Below are 20,371 nucleotides of genomic sequence, written 5' to 3'. Positions count from 1 at the left end.
GACCAGCCTGGCCAACATGATGAAACCCTGTCTCTACTAAAAAAAAAATACAAAAATTAGCCGGGCGTGGTGCTGGGCACCTGTAATCCCAGTTACTTGGGAGGATGAAGCAAGAGTATCACTTGAACCTGGGAGGCGGAGGCTGCAGTGAGTGGAGATAGCACCACTGCACTCCAGCCTGGGCAACAGAGTGAGACTTGGTCTCCCCAAAAAAAAAAAAAAGATGCACTGGAAAGTTTCAACAACAGGCTAGAACAAGTAGAAGAAAGAATTTCAGAGCTCAAAGACAAAGCTTTCAAAATAACCCCATCAGACAAAGACAAAGAAAAGATAATTTAAAAAAAAATTAACAAAGTATCCACGAAATGTGGGATTACATCAAACAACCAAACCTAAGAATAACTGGTGTTTCTGAAAAAGAAGAGAAATCTACAAGTCTGGAAAACTTACTTGAGGGGAATAACTGAGGAAAACTTCCCTGGCCTTGCTAAAGATGTACACATCCAAATACAAGAAGCTCAAAGAACTGCTGAGAAATTCATTAAAAAGATCATCACCTAGGCACACTGTCATCAGGTTATCTGAAGTCAAGATGCAGTAAAGAATATTAAGAGCTATGGGATAAAAGCATCAGATAACCTATAAAGAAAAACCTGTCAGATTAACAGCAGATTTCTCAGCAGAAACCTTACAAGCCAGAAGAGACTGGGGTCCCATCTTCGGCTGCCTGAAACAAAATAATTATCAGCCAAGAATACTGTATCCAGCAAAACTAAGCTTCATAAATGAAGGAGAAATCAAGTCTTTTTCAGACAAACAAAGGCTAAGAGAATTTGCCACTACCAAGCCAGCACTACAAGAAATGCTAAAAGAAGTTCTAAATCTTGAAATAAAAGCTCAAAACACACCAAAATAGAACCTCCTCGGCTGGGCGCAGTGGCTCATGCCTGTAATCCCCGCACTTTGGGAGGCCAAGGTGGGCAGATGACCTAAGGCCAGGCTTCAAGACCACCCTGGCCAACATGGCAAAACCCTGTCCCTACTAAAAAATACAAAAATGAGCCAGGCGTGCTGGTAGGCACCTATAATCCCAGCTACTTGGGAGGGTGAGGCAGAGAGAATTGCTTGAACCCGAGAGGCTGAGGTTGCAGAGAGCCAAGATTGTGTCACTGCACTCCAGTATGGGCAACAGAGTGAGACTCCATGACAAAAACAAGACAAAAAAGAACCTCCTTAAAGCATAAATCTCATAGGACCTATAAAACAGTAACACAATGAAGGGGAAAAAAAAAAACCAGCTATTAAGGCAACAAAAAGCATGATGAATACAACAGTACTTCGTATCTCAATCCTAATGCCGAATATAAATGGCCTAAATGCTACATTTAAAAGATAGAGAATGGGAGAATGGATAAAATCCCACCAACCAAGTATCTGCTGTCTTCAAGAGATTCACCTAACACATAAGGACTCACATAAACTTAAGGTAAAGGGGTAGAAAAAGATACTCCATGCAAATAGAAACCAAAAGGAAGCAGACGTAGCTATTATTATATCCGACAAAACAGACTTGAAAGCAACAATAGTAAAAAAAAAAACAAAAAAAAAACTCACACACACACAGAGGGACATTAAATAATAAAAGAATTAGTCCAATAGGAAAATAACAATCCTAAATATATATGCACCCAACTGGAACTCCCAAATTCATAAAACAATTACTAGACCTAACAAATAAGATAGACAGCAACACAATAAACACAGCAAATAACAATCCTAGCAACATAATAATGTAATAATAATTGTATCTTGACTTTAGATAACCTGATGACTGTGTGCCTAGGTGATGATCTTTTTGCGATAAATTTCTCAGCTGTTCTTTGAGCTTCTGATATTTGGATGTCTACATCTCTAGCAAGGCCAGGGGAAGTTTTCCTCAGTTATTCCCCTAAAGTAAGTTTTCCAAATAATAGTGGGAGACTTCAATACTCCACTGACAGCATTAGACAGGTCATCAAGACCAAAAATAAATCAAGAAATAATGGATTTTAAACTACACCCTGTAACAAATGAACTTAACAAGTATTCACAGAACATTCTACTCAGAAACTGCAGAATATACTTTTTTTTTTGAGGCCTGTCACCCAGACTAAAGTGCAGTGGCGCAATCTTGGCTCACTGCAATCTCTGCCTCCCAGGCTCAGTCAATCCTCCCACCTCAGCCTCCCGAGTAGCTGGGACTACAAGTGTGCACCACCATGTTCAGCTAATCCTTTAGTTTTTGTTGAGACAAAGTTTCACCATGTTGCCCAGGCTGGTCTCAAACTCCTAAGCTAAAGCCATCCACCTGCTTTGGCCTCCCAAAGTGTGAGACCTACCATGCCTGGCCAGGATATACATTATTTTCATCAGGACATGGATAGACCAAGACAGACCATATGATAGCTCACAAAACAAGTCTCTATAAATTTAAGAAAATCTAAATTATATCAAGTATCCTATCAGACCACAGTGGAATGAAACTGGAAATTAACTCCAAAAGGAACCCTGAAAACTATACAAACATATGGAAATTAACTAATCTGCTCTGGAATAATCCTTGAGTCAACAATGAAATCAAGGTGGAAATTTAAAAATTCTTTGAACAATAATATAATGTCACAACTTATCAAAACCACTGGGATACAGCAAAAGCGGTGCTAAGAGGAAAAGTTCAACCATTAAATGCCTACATCAAATGCCAGACAAGGTGGTTCACGCCTGTAATCCCAGCACTTTAGGAGGCCTTGGCAGGTGGATCACCTGAGGTCAGGAGTTTGAGACCAGTCTGGGCAACATGGTGAAACCCTGTAAAAACACAAAACTTAGCTGGGTATGGTGGCCCACGCCTGTAATCTCAGCTTACTTGGGAGGCTGAGACAGGAGACTCACTTGAACCCAGGAAGCAGAGGTTGCAGTGAGCCGAGATCATGTCACTGCACTCCAGCCTGGACGATAGAGTGAGACTCTGTCTCAAAAAAAAGAAAAGTCTGAAAGGTCACAAATAGGCAATCTAAGGTCATACCTCAAGGAATTAGAGAAACCAGAAAGAACAAACAAAACCCAAACCCAGCAGAAGAAAATAAATAAATAACAAAGACCAGAACAGTGCTAAATGAAACCAAAAGAACAACAAAAATACAAAAGATAAATGAACAAGCTGGTTCTTTGAAAAGATAAAATTGATAGACCATTAATGAGACTAACCAAGAAAAGAAGAAAGATATCTAAATAAGCTCAATTAGAAACAAAATGAAAGATATTACAACCGATACCACAGAAATACAAAGATCATTCAAGGCTACTATGAATACCTTTACATGCACAAACTAGAAAATCTAAAGGAGAGGATAAACTCCGGGAAATATACAACCCTCCTAGATTACATCAGAAGAAATAAAAACTCTGAACAGACCAATAACAAGCAGAGAGATTGAAACAGTAATAAAAAATTGTCAACAAAAAGTCTGGGACCAGTCGGATTCACAGATGAATTCTATCAGACATTCAAAAAGACTTGGTGCCAATCTTAATGAAACTATTCCAAAAGACAGAGAAAGAGGGAATCCTCCCCTAAATCATTCTATGAAGCCAGTATCACCCTAATACCAAAATCAGGAAAGGATATAACAAAAAAATAAATCTACAGACCAATATCCCTGATAACACAGATGCAAAAATCCTCAACAAAATACTAGCTAACCGAATCCAACAGCCTATCAAAAAGGCAATCCACCATGATCAGTGGGTTTCATACCATGGATGCAGGGATGGTTTAACATCCACAAGTCAGTAAATGTGATGTATCACATAAAAAGAGTTTTTAAAAAAATCATGTGATCTCAATAGATGCAGAAAAAGCATATAACAAAAAAATCCAGCAGCCCTTTATGATTAAAACCCTCAGCAAAACTGGCATAGAAGTAACATACCTTAACGTAATAAAATGCATATATTACAAACCCACAGCCCATATTCTACTGAACGGGAAAAAGTTGAAAGCATTCACCGTGAGAAATGAGAACAAGACAAGGATGTCCACTCTTACCCACTTCCATTCAACATAAGTACTGGATGTCCTAGCCAGAGCAATCAGAGAAAAGAAATAAAGGACATCCAAATAGGTAAAGAGGAAGTCAAACTGTCGCTGTTTGTTGATGATATGATAGTATATCTAGAAAACCCTAAAGACTCATCCAAAAAGCTTGTAGTCTGACAAACAAATTCAGTAAACTTTCAGGATACAAAATCAACGTAAATTAGTAGCACTGCTCTACACCAACAATGATGAAGTTGAGAAAAAAATCAAGAACTTAACCCCTATTACAACAGCTACAAAAAAATAAAATACTTAGGAATAGACCTAACCAAGGAGGTGAAAGATGTCTACAAACAAAACTACAAAACACTGCTGAAAGAAATCATCTACACCACCACCAAATGAAAACACATCCCATGCTCATGGATGGGTAGAATTAATATTGTGAAAATGATAATACTGCCAAAAGCAATCTACAGATTCAACGCAATTCCCATCAAAGTACTATCATCAATCTTCACAGAACTAGAAACAATCCTAATATTCATATGGAACCGGAAGAGAGCCCAGATAGCCAAAGCAAGACTAAGCAAAAAGAACAAATCTGGAGGCATCACATTATCTGACTTTCTACACTGCAAGGCTATGGTTACCAAAACAACATGGTCCTGGAATAAAATAGACACATAGACCAATGTAATAGAGATCCCAGAAATTAAAGTCAAATATTGGTGACTCATGCGTGTAATCCCAGCATTTTGGGAGACCTAGGCGGGCAGATCACTTCAGGTCAGGAGTTGGAGACCAGCCTGACCAACAGGGTAAAACCCTGTTTCTACTAAAAATACAAAAATTAGCTAGACATGGTGGCAGGCACTTGTAATCCCAGCTACTCAGGAGTCTGAGGCGGGAGAATTGGTTGACCTTGGGAGGCAGAGGTTGCAGTGAGTCAAGATCACGCCACTGCACTCTGGTCTGGGTGACAGAGTGAGACTGAGTCTCTAAAAAATAAACACAAAAAACCATAAAGTGGGGAAAGGATATCCTTTGCAACAAATGCTGCTGGGATAACTGCCAACCCACATGCAGAAGAATGAAACTGGATCCTCATTTCTCACCTTATACAAAAATCAACTCAAGATGGAGCAAAGACTTAAATCTAAGACCTTAAACCATAAAAATTCTGGAAGATAACATTGGAAAAACTCTTCCAGACATTGGCTTAGGCAGAGTTTATGACCAAGAACCCTAAAGTAAATGCAACAAGAACAAAAATAAACAGATGAAACCTAATTAAACTAAAGCTTCTGCACATAAAAAGAAATAATCAGCAGAATAAACAGACGACCCACAGAATGAGAGAAAATATTTGCAAACTATGCATCCAACAAAGGACTAGTGTCCAGAATCAATAAGGAACTAAAAACAAATCAACAAGAAAAAAAAGAATAATAATCCCATCGAAAAGTGGGCAAATGATATGAATAAGCATTTCTCAAAAGAAGATATACAACACAACACAATACCACCTTATTGCTGGAAGAATAGCCACAATTTAAAAGGCAAAAAACAATAGATGTTGGCATGGATATGGTAAAAAGGGAACACTTTTACACTGGTGGTGAAAATATAAACTAATACAATCACTATAGAAAACCGTACAGAGATTTCTTAAATAAAAGTAGAACTACCATTTGATCCTGCAATCCCACCACTGGTTACCTATCCAGAGGGGAAAAAGTCATTATATGAAAAAGACACTTGCACACATGTTTACAGCAGCACAACTCGCAACTGCAAAACTGGACCCAGGGTAAATGCCCTTCAATCAGTAAGTGGATAAAGAAAATGTGATATATATATATATATATTCAGACACACACACACACATACCCCACGAAATACTACTCAAGCCATAAAAAGGAAAATATGGCTTTCACGGAAACCTGGATGGAGTTGGAGACCATTAGTCTAAATGAAGTAACTCAGGAAAGGAAAACCAAGTATCGTTCTCACTTGTAATTAGGAGCTAAGCTACGAGCAGGCATAAGAATGATATAATAGACTTTGGGGACTAGGAGGGAAGGGTGGGGGTAGTTAGGTATAAAAGACTACACACTGGGTACAGTGTACGCAGCTCAGGTGACAGGTGCACCAAAATCTCAGAAATCACCACTAAGGAATTTATTCAATGTAACCAAAAACCACCTGTTACCCAAAAACTATTCAAATTAGGGCCAGATGTGGTTAATCCCAGCACTTTGGAAGACCAAGGTAGGCGGATCACAAAGTCAAGAGTTCAAGACTAGCCTGGCCAATATGGTGAAACCCCATCTCTACTAAGAATACAAAAATTTGCTGGGTGTGATGGCATGTGCCTGTAATCCCAGCTACTCGGGAGGCTGAGGCAGGAGAATCGCTTGAACCCAAGATGGGGAGGTTGCAGTGAGCCAAGATCATGCCACTGCACTCCAGCCTGGGCGACAGAGCAAGACTCCATCTTGTGGTGGGATGGAGACTATTCAAATTAAAACAAAAAAGAAGGTACATATATACAATATAATATTTCAAGAATGGAAGAAACTTGGTTTATAGAAAAACAAGTAACCTGTGTATTTAAAGCTGCTCTAAAATTAAGTTTGCTTCTTTTTAAAGCAAGGTACAGATAGTATTTAATTTACTAAACTTTGGGTAAGAAAGGAGAATGAGACTACATATTTATCTGCTTGTGGATGCATAAGGAAGTACTAGAAAAAAATCACAAGAAGCAAATAATAATTATATATTTGGGAGGAAGCAGGGAAACAGGAACGAGAGAGACAAATAATTCTTAGCGTAAACTTTTGTTATAATGTTTTGTTGATTGCTTTTTCCAAAAAAGTTGTTTTTAAAAGCAACTCCACAAGAATTACCTCACTCTCTATAAAACCCAAGGGAAGTTACTGGCACAGTATTCATTTCAGTAAATGTGGTTTTAACAACTATTAAACTCCTTTAAACACAAACTTTTAATCTCTATGGTATATGCTACTTTCCATAAATAGAAACCAAAATATTTTATTTTTCATAAAGATAAACGGAATAGATTTTTACAGAAACTTGCTCTTTATAAAGATTTCCCAGAATACATCTAATTTGACAAAAGTGATTTACAACTAATTACAACTAACCTCAGTAGTGTGACCTCAAAACTGAGTGAAAGGAATCAAGTCCTTTAATGTCCTACAACTTATTGATTTTATATAATAGTCAATGCTGTTTGCTAATGAAAATGCCGAAACCTTTGCCAGTAAGAAAACATAACCAGACCACCAAGTATGAAAAAAAACCAACATGGCTTCCAGTCATTGGTCTACCACTAGCTATTTTCAAGACCCTAATCCAACAGCAACACTTCTGTACTTCAAATAGAAAAAACAGACCAAATGAGCTTAATCTCCACCTACTTTTGAAATTCAATGTATGTACAAGAATCTTAAAACAAATGGTTGTTTTTAAAAAAATTTAGAGGAACAAAATTATGCCTATTAGGAAACATGTCAGCTTAAGCTAACATTTAAAAGAAAACAACAGGCTGTGCGCAGTGGCTCACGCCTGTAATCCCAGCACTTTGGGAGGCCAAGGCAGGCGGATCACGAGGTCAGGAGATTGAAACCATCCTGGCCAACATGGTGAAACCCTGTCTCTACTAAAATACAAAAAATTAGCCAGGCGTTGTGGCAGGCACCTGTAGTCCCAGCTACTTGGGAGGCTGAAGCAGGAGAATGGTGTGAACCTGGGAGGCGGAGCTTGCAGTGAGCTGAGATCATACCACTGCCCTCCAGTCTGGCAACAGAGTGAACTCCGTCTCAAAAAAAAAAAAAAGCCAGCCAGGCGCTGTGGCTCGCGCCTGTAATCCCAACACTTTGGGTGGCCGAGGTGGGAGAATCACCTGAGGTCAAGAGTTTGAGACCAGCCTGGCCAACATAGTGAAACACCATCTCCACTAAAAGTACAAAAATTAGCCAGATGTGGTGGAATACGTCTGTAGTCCCAGCTACTCAGGAGGATGAGGCAGGAAAATCGCTTGAACACAGCAAGTGGAGGCTGCAGGGAGCCAAGATGGCACCATTGCACTCCAGCCTGGGCAACAGAGTGAGACTCTGTGTCATAAATAAATAAATAAATAAAATTTATACACATACATCCTTACCTTGAAAGGTTTGTCTCCACTGTGTGTCAGCATATGCCTCTGTAACCAACTTTGACTGGTAGATGGAGTGTTATATACTTTACAACCTTTCCATAAGCAAACAAATACCTGTTAAGAAAAACAAAGCCATATTAATTTTCATGACTTATCTCAAGAAGAGTTTGATTCCTCATACATTCAAATTAACATGTTACAAGTCTTCAACTGACAAGAACTATTGAATGTACAAGCCAATCAAAATGCTTAATACAAACTGTCAAAACATCCTAGTATGAGCCACCCTTAATGCTACTGACCACACCTTCAGTAAGGAATAGAAACATAGATCACAGAATACCATTCAGAAGGAAACATATACAACATTAGCAACATATCCCTCGGAACTGAGACCATGGGCCATTATTTACATTTTTGTATTTACTGCACAAAAGAACAAACATCTACTAATTTTAAATAGCAGGAAAATATAAAGGCATAAAAAAATTAATGAAATGACCAATAAATGTTAATTAGAAGACACTGATATTTTCAACTTCAAAGAATGAATGAAAATTATCAAATTACAATTTTTTACTGGTGATATCCTGGTCTCACAAGCATACTAACAATATTTGTTCTTACATTGTTGTAATCATGAAGAATTATTTCTATCTCGATTATGACATAGAGACATATTCGAGACCCTGTCTGGAATATGAAATTTTGTTATGAAACAAATTGAATACAAAATATTAAGGTAATACAGTAATAAAAACAACAGACATGAGCTACCATACTTTCATCATAGACCCACATTCTAGGTTCAGGGTACTAAGTATAACTAGGTGTGGAAAGCACCAAAACTAACAAACTAATCTTTATCATCTTCCTACCAGTGACACGTCAATTTCCTAACTGATGATATTTCCATCAAACCAAACACTGAAAACTGCTTCCCAACATCAGGAAAAAAAGGGTCTACCACAATCATTATCTTGAAAGAACTACTTAAAGGCTCTATTCTTTTCTAAGGTAAGAACAATCATAGAGTCACACTTTGAAGATTGTAATACACTACATACAAATAGAACACAAGACAGATATACAATCTTTCTTCAGCCAGCCTAAAATAAAAATTTTTAATAGACTAGAAAAACTGACAGTCTATAAACAAATAATTGAGGTCAATTTTTACTCAAAAACAAAATCATCTTATGTCAAATAGGTATAAACAAGGCAATACCAACACTGCCATTTGACAAGACTGTTTAGAGAAGTTACTGCATATCCTGACTCCACAACGAATTTGCTAGTTTCTTTAAGTATGAGATAAAGGAACTCATAACATTACCTCCTTCATACTCAAAATTCCCAACCCTAGAACATGTTTATAAACTAATGGCCAAGGTTCTCAGAGTTAAAAGTAACTTTTAAAAATAAACCTAGGAACAGAAAAAAATACAAAGCAATACTTATATGCACCCAACGTGGTGGCTCACACCGGCAATTCCAGCACTCTGGGAGGCCGACGGGGATGGCTTGAGCTCAGGAGCTCGAGACCAGCCTGGGCAACATGGCAAAACCCTGTCTCTACAAACGTAACAAAAAAAATTGGCTAGACATAATGGCATATGCACCTGTAGTCCCAGCTACTCAGGGGCGGTGGAGGGGGGGGTGCGGTAGCTGAGGCAGGATGATTGATCGAGCCCAAGAGATGAAGGCTGCAGTGAGCCATGATGGCACTACTGCACTCCAGTGTAGGTGACAGAGTGAGACCTTCTCTCCAAAAAAAAAAAAAAGCAAAAAACAAAAAACTTAAATGCTATAGAAATTAATTCAATATTGTTTAATAATCACACATGGGTAATTAATGCTATCAATTTTTGAAATCAAGACTACTAGACTCACCAGGCACAGTGGCTCACACCTCTAACCCTAGCACTTTGGAAGGCCAAAGCAGGAGGACTGCTTGAGCCCAGTAATGAGGCCAGCCTGGGCAACATGCCACAACCCTGTCTATATAAAATATACAAAAATTAACCAGCCATGGTGGTGTCCACCTGTAGTCCCAGCGACTTAGAAGGCTGAGGTGGGAGAATTGCTTGAGCCGGAGAGGGCAAAGCTACAGTGAGCTGCTATGATTATGCCATTGAACTCCAGCCTGGGCAGTAAGAGACAGATCTTGTCTCAAAAAAAAAAAAAAAAAACTACTAATAGACTCAAAGTCTTATTTTTCAATCCAAGTAATAAAGAAGAGGAATCAGGGGTTGGTTTAAAATTCTCTCAGAAATCACACTATTAGTTTGGTGCGCAAGTAATTGCTCTTTTTGCCATTAATGTAATTGAAAAAAAGGCAATTACTTGTGCACTAACCTAATACATAAACAGAAATGCCTTAAAGAAAGTATTTGAGAACAATATCAACATCATTCCTGTAACAACTTTTGTGACAGAAGGATTCTCCTTAACGTTAAAAGGATTCTTAAGTGACTCCCCCCTGCCCCACTCTGCAATACTCTTACTAAAGATAGGATTTAGTTCCTTCGAAATAAGCACTGCCTCTACCTAACAATACTCAATCACTAAATTTGGTGAAAACAGCAGTATCTGGCTTCTATTTTTTTTTCCTATGAGCAAACATGACTATAGAGCTAGGCCAGGCGCGGTGGCTCAAGCCTGTAATCCCAGCACTTTGGAAGGCCGAGATGGGCGGATCATGAGGTCAGGAGATCGAGACCATCCTGGCTAACACGGTGAAACCCCGTCTCTACTAAAAAAATACAAAAAACTAGCGGGTGAGGTGGCGGGCGCCTGTAGTCCCAGCTACTCGGGAGGCTGAAGCAGGAGAATGGCGTAAACCCGGGCGGAGGAGCTTGCAGTGAGCTGAGATCCAGCCACTGCACTCCAGCCTGGGTGAGAGAGCGAGACTCCGTCTCAAAAAAAAAAAAAAGATTAACTCTGAAAAATCAAATAGGATTCCAATATATCCAAATTTGGAAGGAGTATGTTCAAGAATATAATTTGCCATGGTTCTTCTATTTTAAAATGAATTAAGGTCTGGCTATTTTAACAGAGTAAGACACAGGGGTCCAAAGTCTAGTCTCTCATGATACAGCAAATTGTGTCATATTAGGCTGTATTAGACATAACAGAAATAGAAAACAACCTGCTGAGCATAGTGACTCGTGCCTGGAATCCCAGCTGCTCGGTCGGCTGAGGCAAGATGATGGCTACAAGACAGATTTTCAGACCAGTATGGGCAACACAGCAAGATCCCAACTCTGAAAACGTTTAAAGTAGCCAGACGTAGTGATGCATGCCTACAGTCCCAGCTACTACACTGAGGTAGAAGGATTGCCTGAGTCCAGGAGTTTGAGGCTATGTGAGCTAAGATCATGCCACTGCACTCCGACTGGAGCCAACAGTGGGATCCTAGATAAGTATTTTTTTGTAAGAAGATAAACTGAATTCAATCCAGCTCTTTCACTTTGTAGCTATGTAATCTTGGAAGAATCATCTACTTCCTTTTTCATCAGAAATACTCTGAGCACACATTTGGTAAGTCCAAAACACTATGAAAATACAAGTTATATTATCTCAGAAAGACCAGTCAATGAAATAACTGGGTTTATATTAGACACCAAAGGTTCCTTCTCAAAATAACTGCCATCAGGTTTTCCTGCCAGAATGTCCAAGAAAAAAAATTTTAAACTCACACAGGCATTAAAAGAATATTTTTGGGCCAGGTGCAGTGGCTCACGCCTGTAATCCCAGCACTCTGAGAGGCCAAGGTGAGTAGATCACTTGAGGTCAGGAGTTCAAGACCAGCCTGGCCAACATGGTGAAATCCCACCTCTACTAAAAATACAAAAACTTAACCAGGTGTGATGACACATGCCTGTAATCCCAGCTACTTGGGAGACTGAGGCAGGAGGATTGCTTGAACCTAGGAGGCAGAAGTTGCAGTGAGCTGAGACGGCCCCACTACACCCCAGCCTGGGTGACAGAAAGAGACTCCATCTCAAAAAACATACATATATATTTTGGACTGCCAAAGAAATCTCCAACTGTACAAGGGCCTTACACATGAGATGTAGATGTCTAAAATTTCAGTGTTACAGGGAGGTTTCGGCTTTCTGTTAAGAACACTACAAAGTACTGAGTTTCTATCAGAACAGGTTTTACCTTCAGGAATCTTCTCCAAAACGCCCAAAGCGAGTAAGGACGGTACAAACCTGGGAGCCAAGAGCTGCCTGAGTCTCCTTTACTTTGGTCAATATCCTTGAACCAGTGTATCCTTGTACCAGTGTATTTATTTGAATGTATTTGAATGGCCTATACTTAAAATGGCTTGTATGATAGTACAGACAAATGCACAAACACCTATGCACCTGAAGAGCACAAATGAATCCATGAAATCTTTCTGTAAATAAATGAAAAATCCACTGCAAAAAAATGCAATGTTAACCTGCCAGAGTAAGTATGCACAAGGAAATTCAGTTATTACCAGTAAATTAAAATCAGCGAAATATATTCTAAAAGCAGAACAAGTTAACAGAATAATCTACATGCCAAAATAAAGGCCTAATTATACTGAGTAAATGATCTTGTTTTCAGTAAAATGACACAAAAAGAAAAGAGCGACACCATCTAAAGTCAGGTAGGCCAGCTGAGTGTGGTGGTACATGCCTGGAATCCCAGGAACTCAAGAAGCTGAGGTGGGAGCGCTGCTTAAGCCCAGGAGTTGGACAACACAGTAAGACTCTGTCTCATTAACAAAAAAAACAAAAAACAAAAAACACAAAAGTCAGGCAGAGGGGGTGGATGGATGATTCCATGGTACCATCAAGCCTTATTTTTCTTTTTTTTTTTTTTTTAAATGAGACAGAGTCTTGCTCTATCATCTAGGCTGGAAGGCAGAGGCACAACCATAGCTCACTGCAACCTTGACCTCCTGAGTGCTATAGTTAACTGGACTCATTCAAGTCTTCCAACAACATCGTATCATATTCCTCCCTTGCCCAAAATCGCCTCGCTTTGCCTCTCAGCAAAAAAACACACCAAAGAATATACGCAAAAGTAAACCTGAAATGACACAGAAAATAAATCCTAGATCAAGAAACCTAAACAGCTTTCCAGAAATTGTTTTTATGTGAGAAATAGCGGAGAAAGAAAGAGCAGTAATATATTTTACACTGAGCCTCTAAAGTCCTTAAGTTCCCCACTTTCCAAGACTTAGGTGTATATTAAGAGGACACTGGGATTTGAAACTTGATTAGTAAGATAACTCAGAGCCTAATCTTCAGAAATCAGTCACACACAGAAGAACGGACCTAGGCCAGGCACAGTGGCTTAGGCCTGTAATCCCAGCACTTCGGGAGCCAGAGGTGGGTGGATCACCTGAGCTCAGGAGTTTGAGACTAGGCTGGCCAACATGGTGAAACCCCATCTCTACTAAAAATACAAAAGTAAGTCAGGTGTGGTGGAGCACACCTGTAGTCCCAGCAAGTTAGGAGGCTGACATAGGAGAATTACTCAAACCTGGGAGGTGGAGGTTGCAGTGAGAGGAGATTGCACCACTGCACTCCAGCCTGGGCAACAGTAACAAAATTCTATCATACTTAACACTAAAGATAGGTTTGATTCTCTTTTTGCCTGTTTTGTTTTTATTTTTGAAATTGTAGAAAGCACTCTGATGATTTTTTTTAAAAAAGGTGTATTGGTCGGGGCATGGTGGCTCACGCCTCTAATTCTAGCACTTTAGGAAGCCAAGACAAGACCAGAATGGGCAACACAGTGAGACCTCATCTCTAAGGAAAAAAAAGTGTATTCATAATTTGGTGTTTAAATGATTAGTTTGATTTTAATGTAGAAATCAGGCCAGGAAAATCTAAATTCCACTTGACTTCAGCCTCCAAAGAAGTTCACATGAACAGAGCAACATAAACAGCTTAAAAGGGGGAAAAAAACAATGCTAAGTGGTTATATAATGGTTTTGCTTTTCTCCCCAGGGTAAAGATTATAGTGGAATGAGAAAAAGAACAGAAATTAATATAGTTTAGATCTTGCTAACTTACTGCTCCAGTAAAATTGTCATCTTTCAATAATCAGAAGCATAAAATCTTCTAGGGTTACCAATTTTTTCCTCATCTGTTTCTGTTCCATGATGACACTTTAACACTTAAGAGAGAAAGAAGAAATAAGAAATCTAAAAAAATAATTAAGCCAACAAAATCAGGTGTTTTCTACTTATATTAGATACCTACAACAGTCAAACACACAGAGATAGAAAGTAGAACTGTGGTTACCAGGAGCGAGTGGGAGCAGACAGTAAGTTTGTTTAATGGATATAGATTTCAATTTGGGATGATAATTTACAAGTTCTGGAGACAGTGGGTGACGATTACATAATAAGGTGAATGTACTTAAAGCCCCTGAACTGTATATTAAAATTGTTTTTTGTTCTTTTTTTTGGGACAGGATCTCACTCTGCCATCCAGGCTGGAGTGCAGTGGTGCGATCTCACAGCACCTCAACCTCCTAGGCTCAAGCAATTCTCCCACCTCATCCCCTTGAGTGGCTAAGACCACAGGCGTGTGCCACCACACCCAGCTAATTTTTGTAGAGACAGGATTTTGTCATGTTGCCCAGGCTAGCCTGAAAACTCCTGAGCTCAAGTGATCTACCTGCCTCAGCTTTCCAAAGTGCTGGGATTACTGCGCCCAGCCGAAAATGTTTTTGTTTCCTTAAAGTTCATTTCAAAGAAAAAAATCTGATGTTCCAACCAACAACTACGCTTCAAAACACAAAACCTGCTAGGCATGGTGGCTCACGCCTGTAATCCCAGCACCTTGGGAGGCTGAGGAGGACGATCAGGTCCTCCTCAGGAACTCCTTAGGTCAGGAGTTCAAGACCAGCCTGGCCAACATGGTGAAACCCCATCCATACTAAAAACACAAAAATTGGCTGGGTTTGGTGGTGCACATTTGTAATCCCAGCTACTTGAGATGCTGAGGCAGGAGAATTGCTTGAACCCGAGGCAGAGGTTGTAGTGAGCTGAGGTCGCGCCACTGCACTCCAGCCGGGGCAACAAGAGATTCCATCTCAAAACAAAACAAAACAAAACAAAACAAAAGAAAGGAAAGAAAAGAAAAGACAAACACAAAAGTCAATCTCAAAGCACAAAATCAGATCGAGTTCTCTTGTCTTTTATAGTAGTACTAAATTTTCAAATTCTCATTCATATTTTATCATTCAAAACACATAGTCTATTATACTCTCAGCACTTTTAGAGACCAAGACGGGCAGACCGCTGGAGTCCAGGAGTTGGAGACCAGCCTGGGCAACATGGTGAAACCTCATCTCTACAAACAAACAAACAAACAAACCATAGTCTATATCCTAATGACTGGTGTGTGGGAAAAAACTGGGATGCATTTTCTACATTATTTGATCCTTCACATTTACAGTTTAGCAAATAATGTCCTTCAAAGATCAGGACTCCTATCTTTGGTCAAAATAGCATTACTCTTCTTATTTTATTTTATTTTTTGAGACAGAGTCTCATTCTGTCGCCCAGGCTGGAGTGAAGTGGCGTGATCTCAGCTCACTGCAACCTCCGCCTCCCGGGTTCAAGCAGTTCTTCTGCCTCAGCCTCCCCAGTAGCTGGGACTACAGGGGCGCACAACCATACCCAGCTAATTTTTGTATTTTTAGTAGAGATGGGGGTTTCACCACATTGGCCAGGCTGGTCTCAAACTCCTGACCTCATGATCTGCCCGCCTCAGCCTCCCAAAGAGCTGAGATTACAGGCACGAGCCACCGCACCCGGCCAAATAGCATTACTCTTAAAATCAGCTACAGAATCTTATTATTGGTAATCAAGTGATATTCTGAATAAGGGTTCAAGAAATGACATGGGAGATTTTTCATTTCAATATTATACTTACGGGAAAAATGCCAACATTTCATGTCTAATTCTATAATATCAGCAAGGTACATGTATACAGTTACTGTGATTACATGACATATTTATTTTAAAAATCAGTCTTGGCCGGGTGCGGTGGCTCACACTTGTAATCCCAGCATTTTGGGAGGCCGAGGCGGGTGGACCACCTGAGGTCAGGAGTTCGAGACCAGCCTGGCCAACATGGTGAAATCCCGTCTCTACCAAAAATACAAAAAAAATTAGCCGGGCATGGTGGCTCACGCCTGTAATCCCAGATACTCGGGAGGCTGAGGCAGGAGAATCACCTGAACCCAGGAGGCAGAGGTTGCAGTGAGCTGAGACCACACCACTGCACTCCAGACTGGGCAACGAGAACCAAACTCTGTCTCAAAAAAAAAAAAAATTTAATTTTTTAAAAAATAAAAATCAGACTGTAATTGTATTTTTTCTAAAAATCTGGAAAGGGCTGAAATTCTCATCAGGCTGTATGCCAACTCAACTTGCGGGATTCCAAGACTCAGAAATGTGAAATTCTCCCGCTCCCACATCTACTAAGAGAAGCCCAGTGATCTTCCAAATAGCTCATGATTCTATATACAGCTGCTAAGTCAAGTGACAAAAAAGTATCATGCCATGATGCTCAAAAATGGTATATACCAAGTGACATCAAGCACTGGCTTACAAAAAGCAGACCTACAAAAGCCAGAAAACCAACTTGCTAAGATATTTCACTCTAAGTATCTGATATATGGCTTGGGGGAGAAGGCTGGGTTACCAAAGTAGCCTAACCACTGACCTGGGTTTTACACTGAAAATACAGTATGAGGGGACACAGTTAATTAACAAATCATAGGTAAGTATAACATTTTACTGGTTACTCAGACATCATACCTATTAACTCTAACAAGAAGACAAATGTACAAGTGTTCACTTATCAAGTTTGAGTAATCAAAAGACTGCTGACACATTATAATATATTCTGACAGGGAAAAATATGTCTTAAAAGAAATTTCAGCCACATATGGTGACTCATGCCTGTAATCCCAGCACTCTGGGAGGCCAAGGCGGGTGGATCACTTGAGTTCACGAGTTCAAGACCAGCCTAGCCAACATGGCAAAACCCCATCTCTACTAAAAATACAAACAAAAATTAGCCAGGCACAGTGGCGAGCACCTGTAATCCCAGCTACTCAGGAGGTTAAGGCAGGAGAATCACTTGAACTCAGGAGGCAGAAGCTGTGGTGAGCCAAGATCACGCCACTGCACTCCAGCCTGGGCAACAGAGCAAGACTCAATCTCAAAAAAAAAAAAAAAATTCAAGTATGACATCACTGCTTAAAAAATGTTAGAAATGTTGACTTGGTTGGATGTTTAAAAAAAAAAGATCAATACTATACTCTAAGTATCAACAGAACCTTGGAAACAGTTATCCACTAACTTAAACCATGATGGTTTTTACTATATTAGTTATCTGTTCTTCAATAGTGATGGCAGGCTGATAAGAAATGTGGGGCCTAATATTAATAAATTACTTGCCCTTACACTGTGACATTAATTTCTGAAAAATGCACTAAGTGTGATAACTATTCAACAAAAATCTAGGTAAAGCTGAAACAATGTATAAATTAATATTCTGCCACATTACTTTTGGCTTACCCATTTGCTTAGCTCTTTATTCAGTACCTAATAGAAGTTACATGAACTGACACAATTAAATGTATTCCTGAAAGGATATAGGTCAATACTGACGAATCAGAACTTTCCATCTAAATCAGTTCTGGGAAAGATGATCAACTCTCACTCACAAATAATGAGTTCAGGTTGTCATTTAATAGAATTGCATATACTAATCCTGGTACCAATAGTCTCCCCAGTTAATTTAAGCATCAGGAATAATTTAGGATCCTCTAACAAAGAAAACCAAGACAGTGCTATTTCTAAATGTTCTCAACTCAAAACATCAGAACCCTGGAATACACTGTATTCATTTATAATACTGTCACCTACTATATTTTTAAAAGTCTAATTTCTTCAAAATAACGTAGCTAAAAGCAAACTAAAATCCAACACATACCCTATTTTTATTTGACTCTATCAAGTATATGGGAAATAATTATTAAAAATTCACTTGAAAAAATTAAGCCTTTGTAAAAATAATCCCAAATTACTTTCAGCAAAAAAGCCTAACTAGCAATTATAATAAAACTAACGAAAACAGGGAGTGAAAAAAAGAAATGACAAAACCAACCCCTCCTCGCTGACCATCTACATGTATGGAACGGATGTGATCTGCCAGATCTGGGCTAGAGTTGAAGCAAGCCTGGCACTGGTCCCAACAACAATTATAGGCAATATTTTTGCTTGAAGAAGTAGTGCTTCCTTGTCCATTCATCATTGCTGGAGTTGAACGCCCACTGGAAATTGTGCTGTCTACATCCATTATAGTACTGCTTATGCTACAAAAGAAGAAAAAAGGCTGTGTTATTCCTAGAAATATACTAACATGAATATGATCTTATAAATACTTAATTAAGATTACCACTTGACATTCTGCTCCATGTGAGCAAAGCATAGTAACCATATTCTCCATTAGAAAACAACAATGCTTTGATATTAATTAGTTGGCAATGAAGTACAAATCAAGACAGAAACATGACAGTACCTCAAAATCAGATATGGAATAATTTAAGCAACTTTTGGCAGGCATGAACTCAATACTGTATCTTACAGAAAACAAACTACACCCACACCCACACACAGCTTATCACATCTCATCCCTTCCACAGTTCAAAGAAGCATGAGAAAGTAAGAGTTTCCAGCTGTAAATAATACATAATCAAAGCATTATCTTTATGGCTCTGCAAATCACTTGTTGACCTGAAATCTCTTCTAATCATTAATCTGAAAATATAACTGCTGCCACATCCTACTCCTTTTCATATCAAAGAATTGGGGAGATTTTGCAGTATTTTCCCTGCTAAATAAAAAAGCAGAAGAGAGAAAACTGGTCTCTGATTTTTCTAAAGTCCAAATAAAAAATCTTTTCCTGGCCCTAAAATTTTATTTTATTTTTTTAACTCATCTCTAGCCATAAAAACAAGACTGAAAATGTCAATCAATCCCTTTTAATTTTTATTTACTAAAGTATTACATATGGCTGGACGTGGTGGATCACTCCTGTAATCCCAGCACTTTGGGAGGCCGAGGCGGGTGGACTACCTGAGGCCAGGAGTTCGAGACCAGCCTGCTCAACATGGTGAAACCCCACTGCTACTAAAAATACAAAAAATTAGCCGGGTGTGGTGGCAGGTGCCGGTAATCCCAGCTACTCGGGAGGCTGAGGCAGGAGAATCTCTTGAACCTGGGAGGCAGAGGTTGGAGTGAGTGGAGATTGCACCACTGCACTCCAGCCTGGTCAACAAGAGCAAAACTCTGTCTCAAAAAATAAAATAAAGTATTACATAGTAGTAACTCTTTTATTTATTAAAAAAATTATATTATTAGTGGTTAAAATGATCAAAAATTCACATCTTAATAAAATGTACCACACTTTTTCCTTAATTTTAAAAGCAATTCACTTAATTTTCTTTTTTCAAAATCTTCTCAATAAATAAATTACATGAAAGTCACTTCAATCATAAGGGTCAAGAGGAAGAATGTTTTCAGACTACATCTGTGAAAAGGTGTGTATCTGCTTGCAATTTAAGAAATAACACAAGTCAAGTTGTGAAAATTATATTAACTTTAAAGAAGTATGCTTCCCTCCTGCCAAGTTTTTATCATGGAAAATTTCAAAGACACAAAATATAGCTAAATCTGAATTCAATTAACATTTTTACCGTATTTGCTATCTGTAATCTGTTTCTCTGAATCATTTCAAAGTTGCAGGCATCATGACAGTCAACCACAGCATATACCCTCTTAAAAAAAAGAACATTCAGGCAGGTCACAGTGGCTCATGCCTATAATCCCAGCACTTTGGGAGACTGCAACGGGCAGATCACAAGATCAGGAGATCGAGATCATCCTAGCTAACATGGTGAAACTCCGTCTCTACTAAAAATACAAAAAATTAGCCAGGCATGGTGGTGTGTGCCTGCAGTCCCAGCTACTCGGGAGGCTGAGGCAGGAGAATGGCGTGAACCCAGGAGGCGGAGATTGCAGTGAGCTGAGA

At 39.1% G+C, this 20,371-nt stretch overlaps 1 protein-coding gene across 2 annotated transcripts in view; it reads right to left on the bottom strand.

Moving 5' to 3' along the window:
- AEBP2 (AE binding protein 2) overlaps window positions 1-20,371 on the bottom strand; it is an 81,912-nt gene that overhangs the window by 39,838 nt on the left and 21,703 nt on the right. For both annotated transcript variants that reach the window (XM_011954875.1, XM_011954882.1), the window contains exons 2-3: window positions 18,446-18,653; window positions 8,271-8,378 (exon numbers count right to left, since the gene is read on the bottom strand). In XM_011954875.1, the coding sequence (XP_011810265.1) occupies window positions 8,271-8,378; window positions 18,446-18,653 (316 nt within the window). The remainder of the gene's footprint in view (window positions 1-8,270; window positions 8,379-18,445; window positions 18,654-20,371) is intronic.

The sequence above is a fragment of the Colobus angolensis genome, unplaced genomic scaffold, assembly GCF_000951035.1.
Source record: "Colobus angolensis palliatus isolate OR3802 unplaced genomic scaffold, Cang.pa_1.0 Scaffold11, whole genome shotgun sequence".
Lineage (NCBI taxonomy): Eukaryota > Metazoa > Chordata > Mammalia > Primates > Cercopithecidae > Colobus > Colobus angolensis.
Note: the sequence above shows the minus strand (reverse complement) of the source record. Positions and strands in the feature narration are given on the sequence as shown.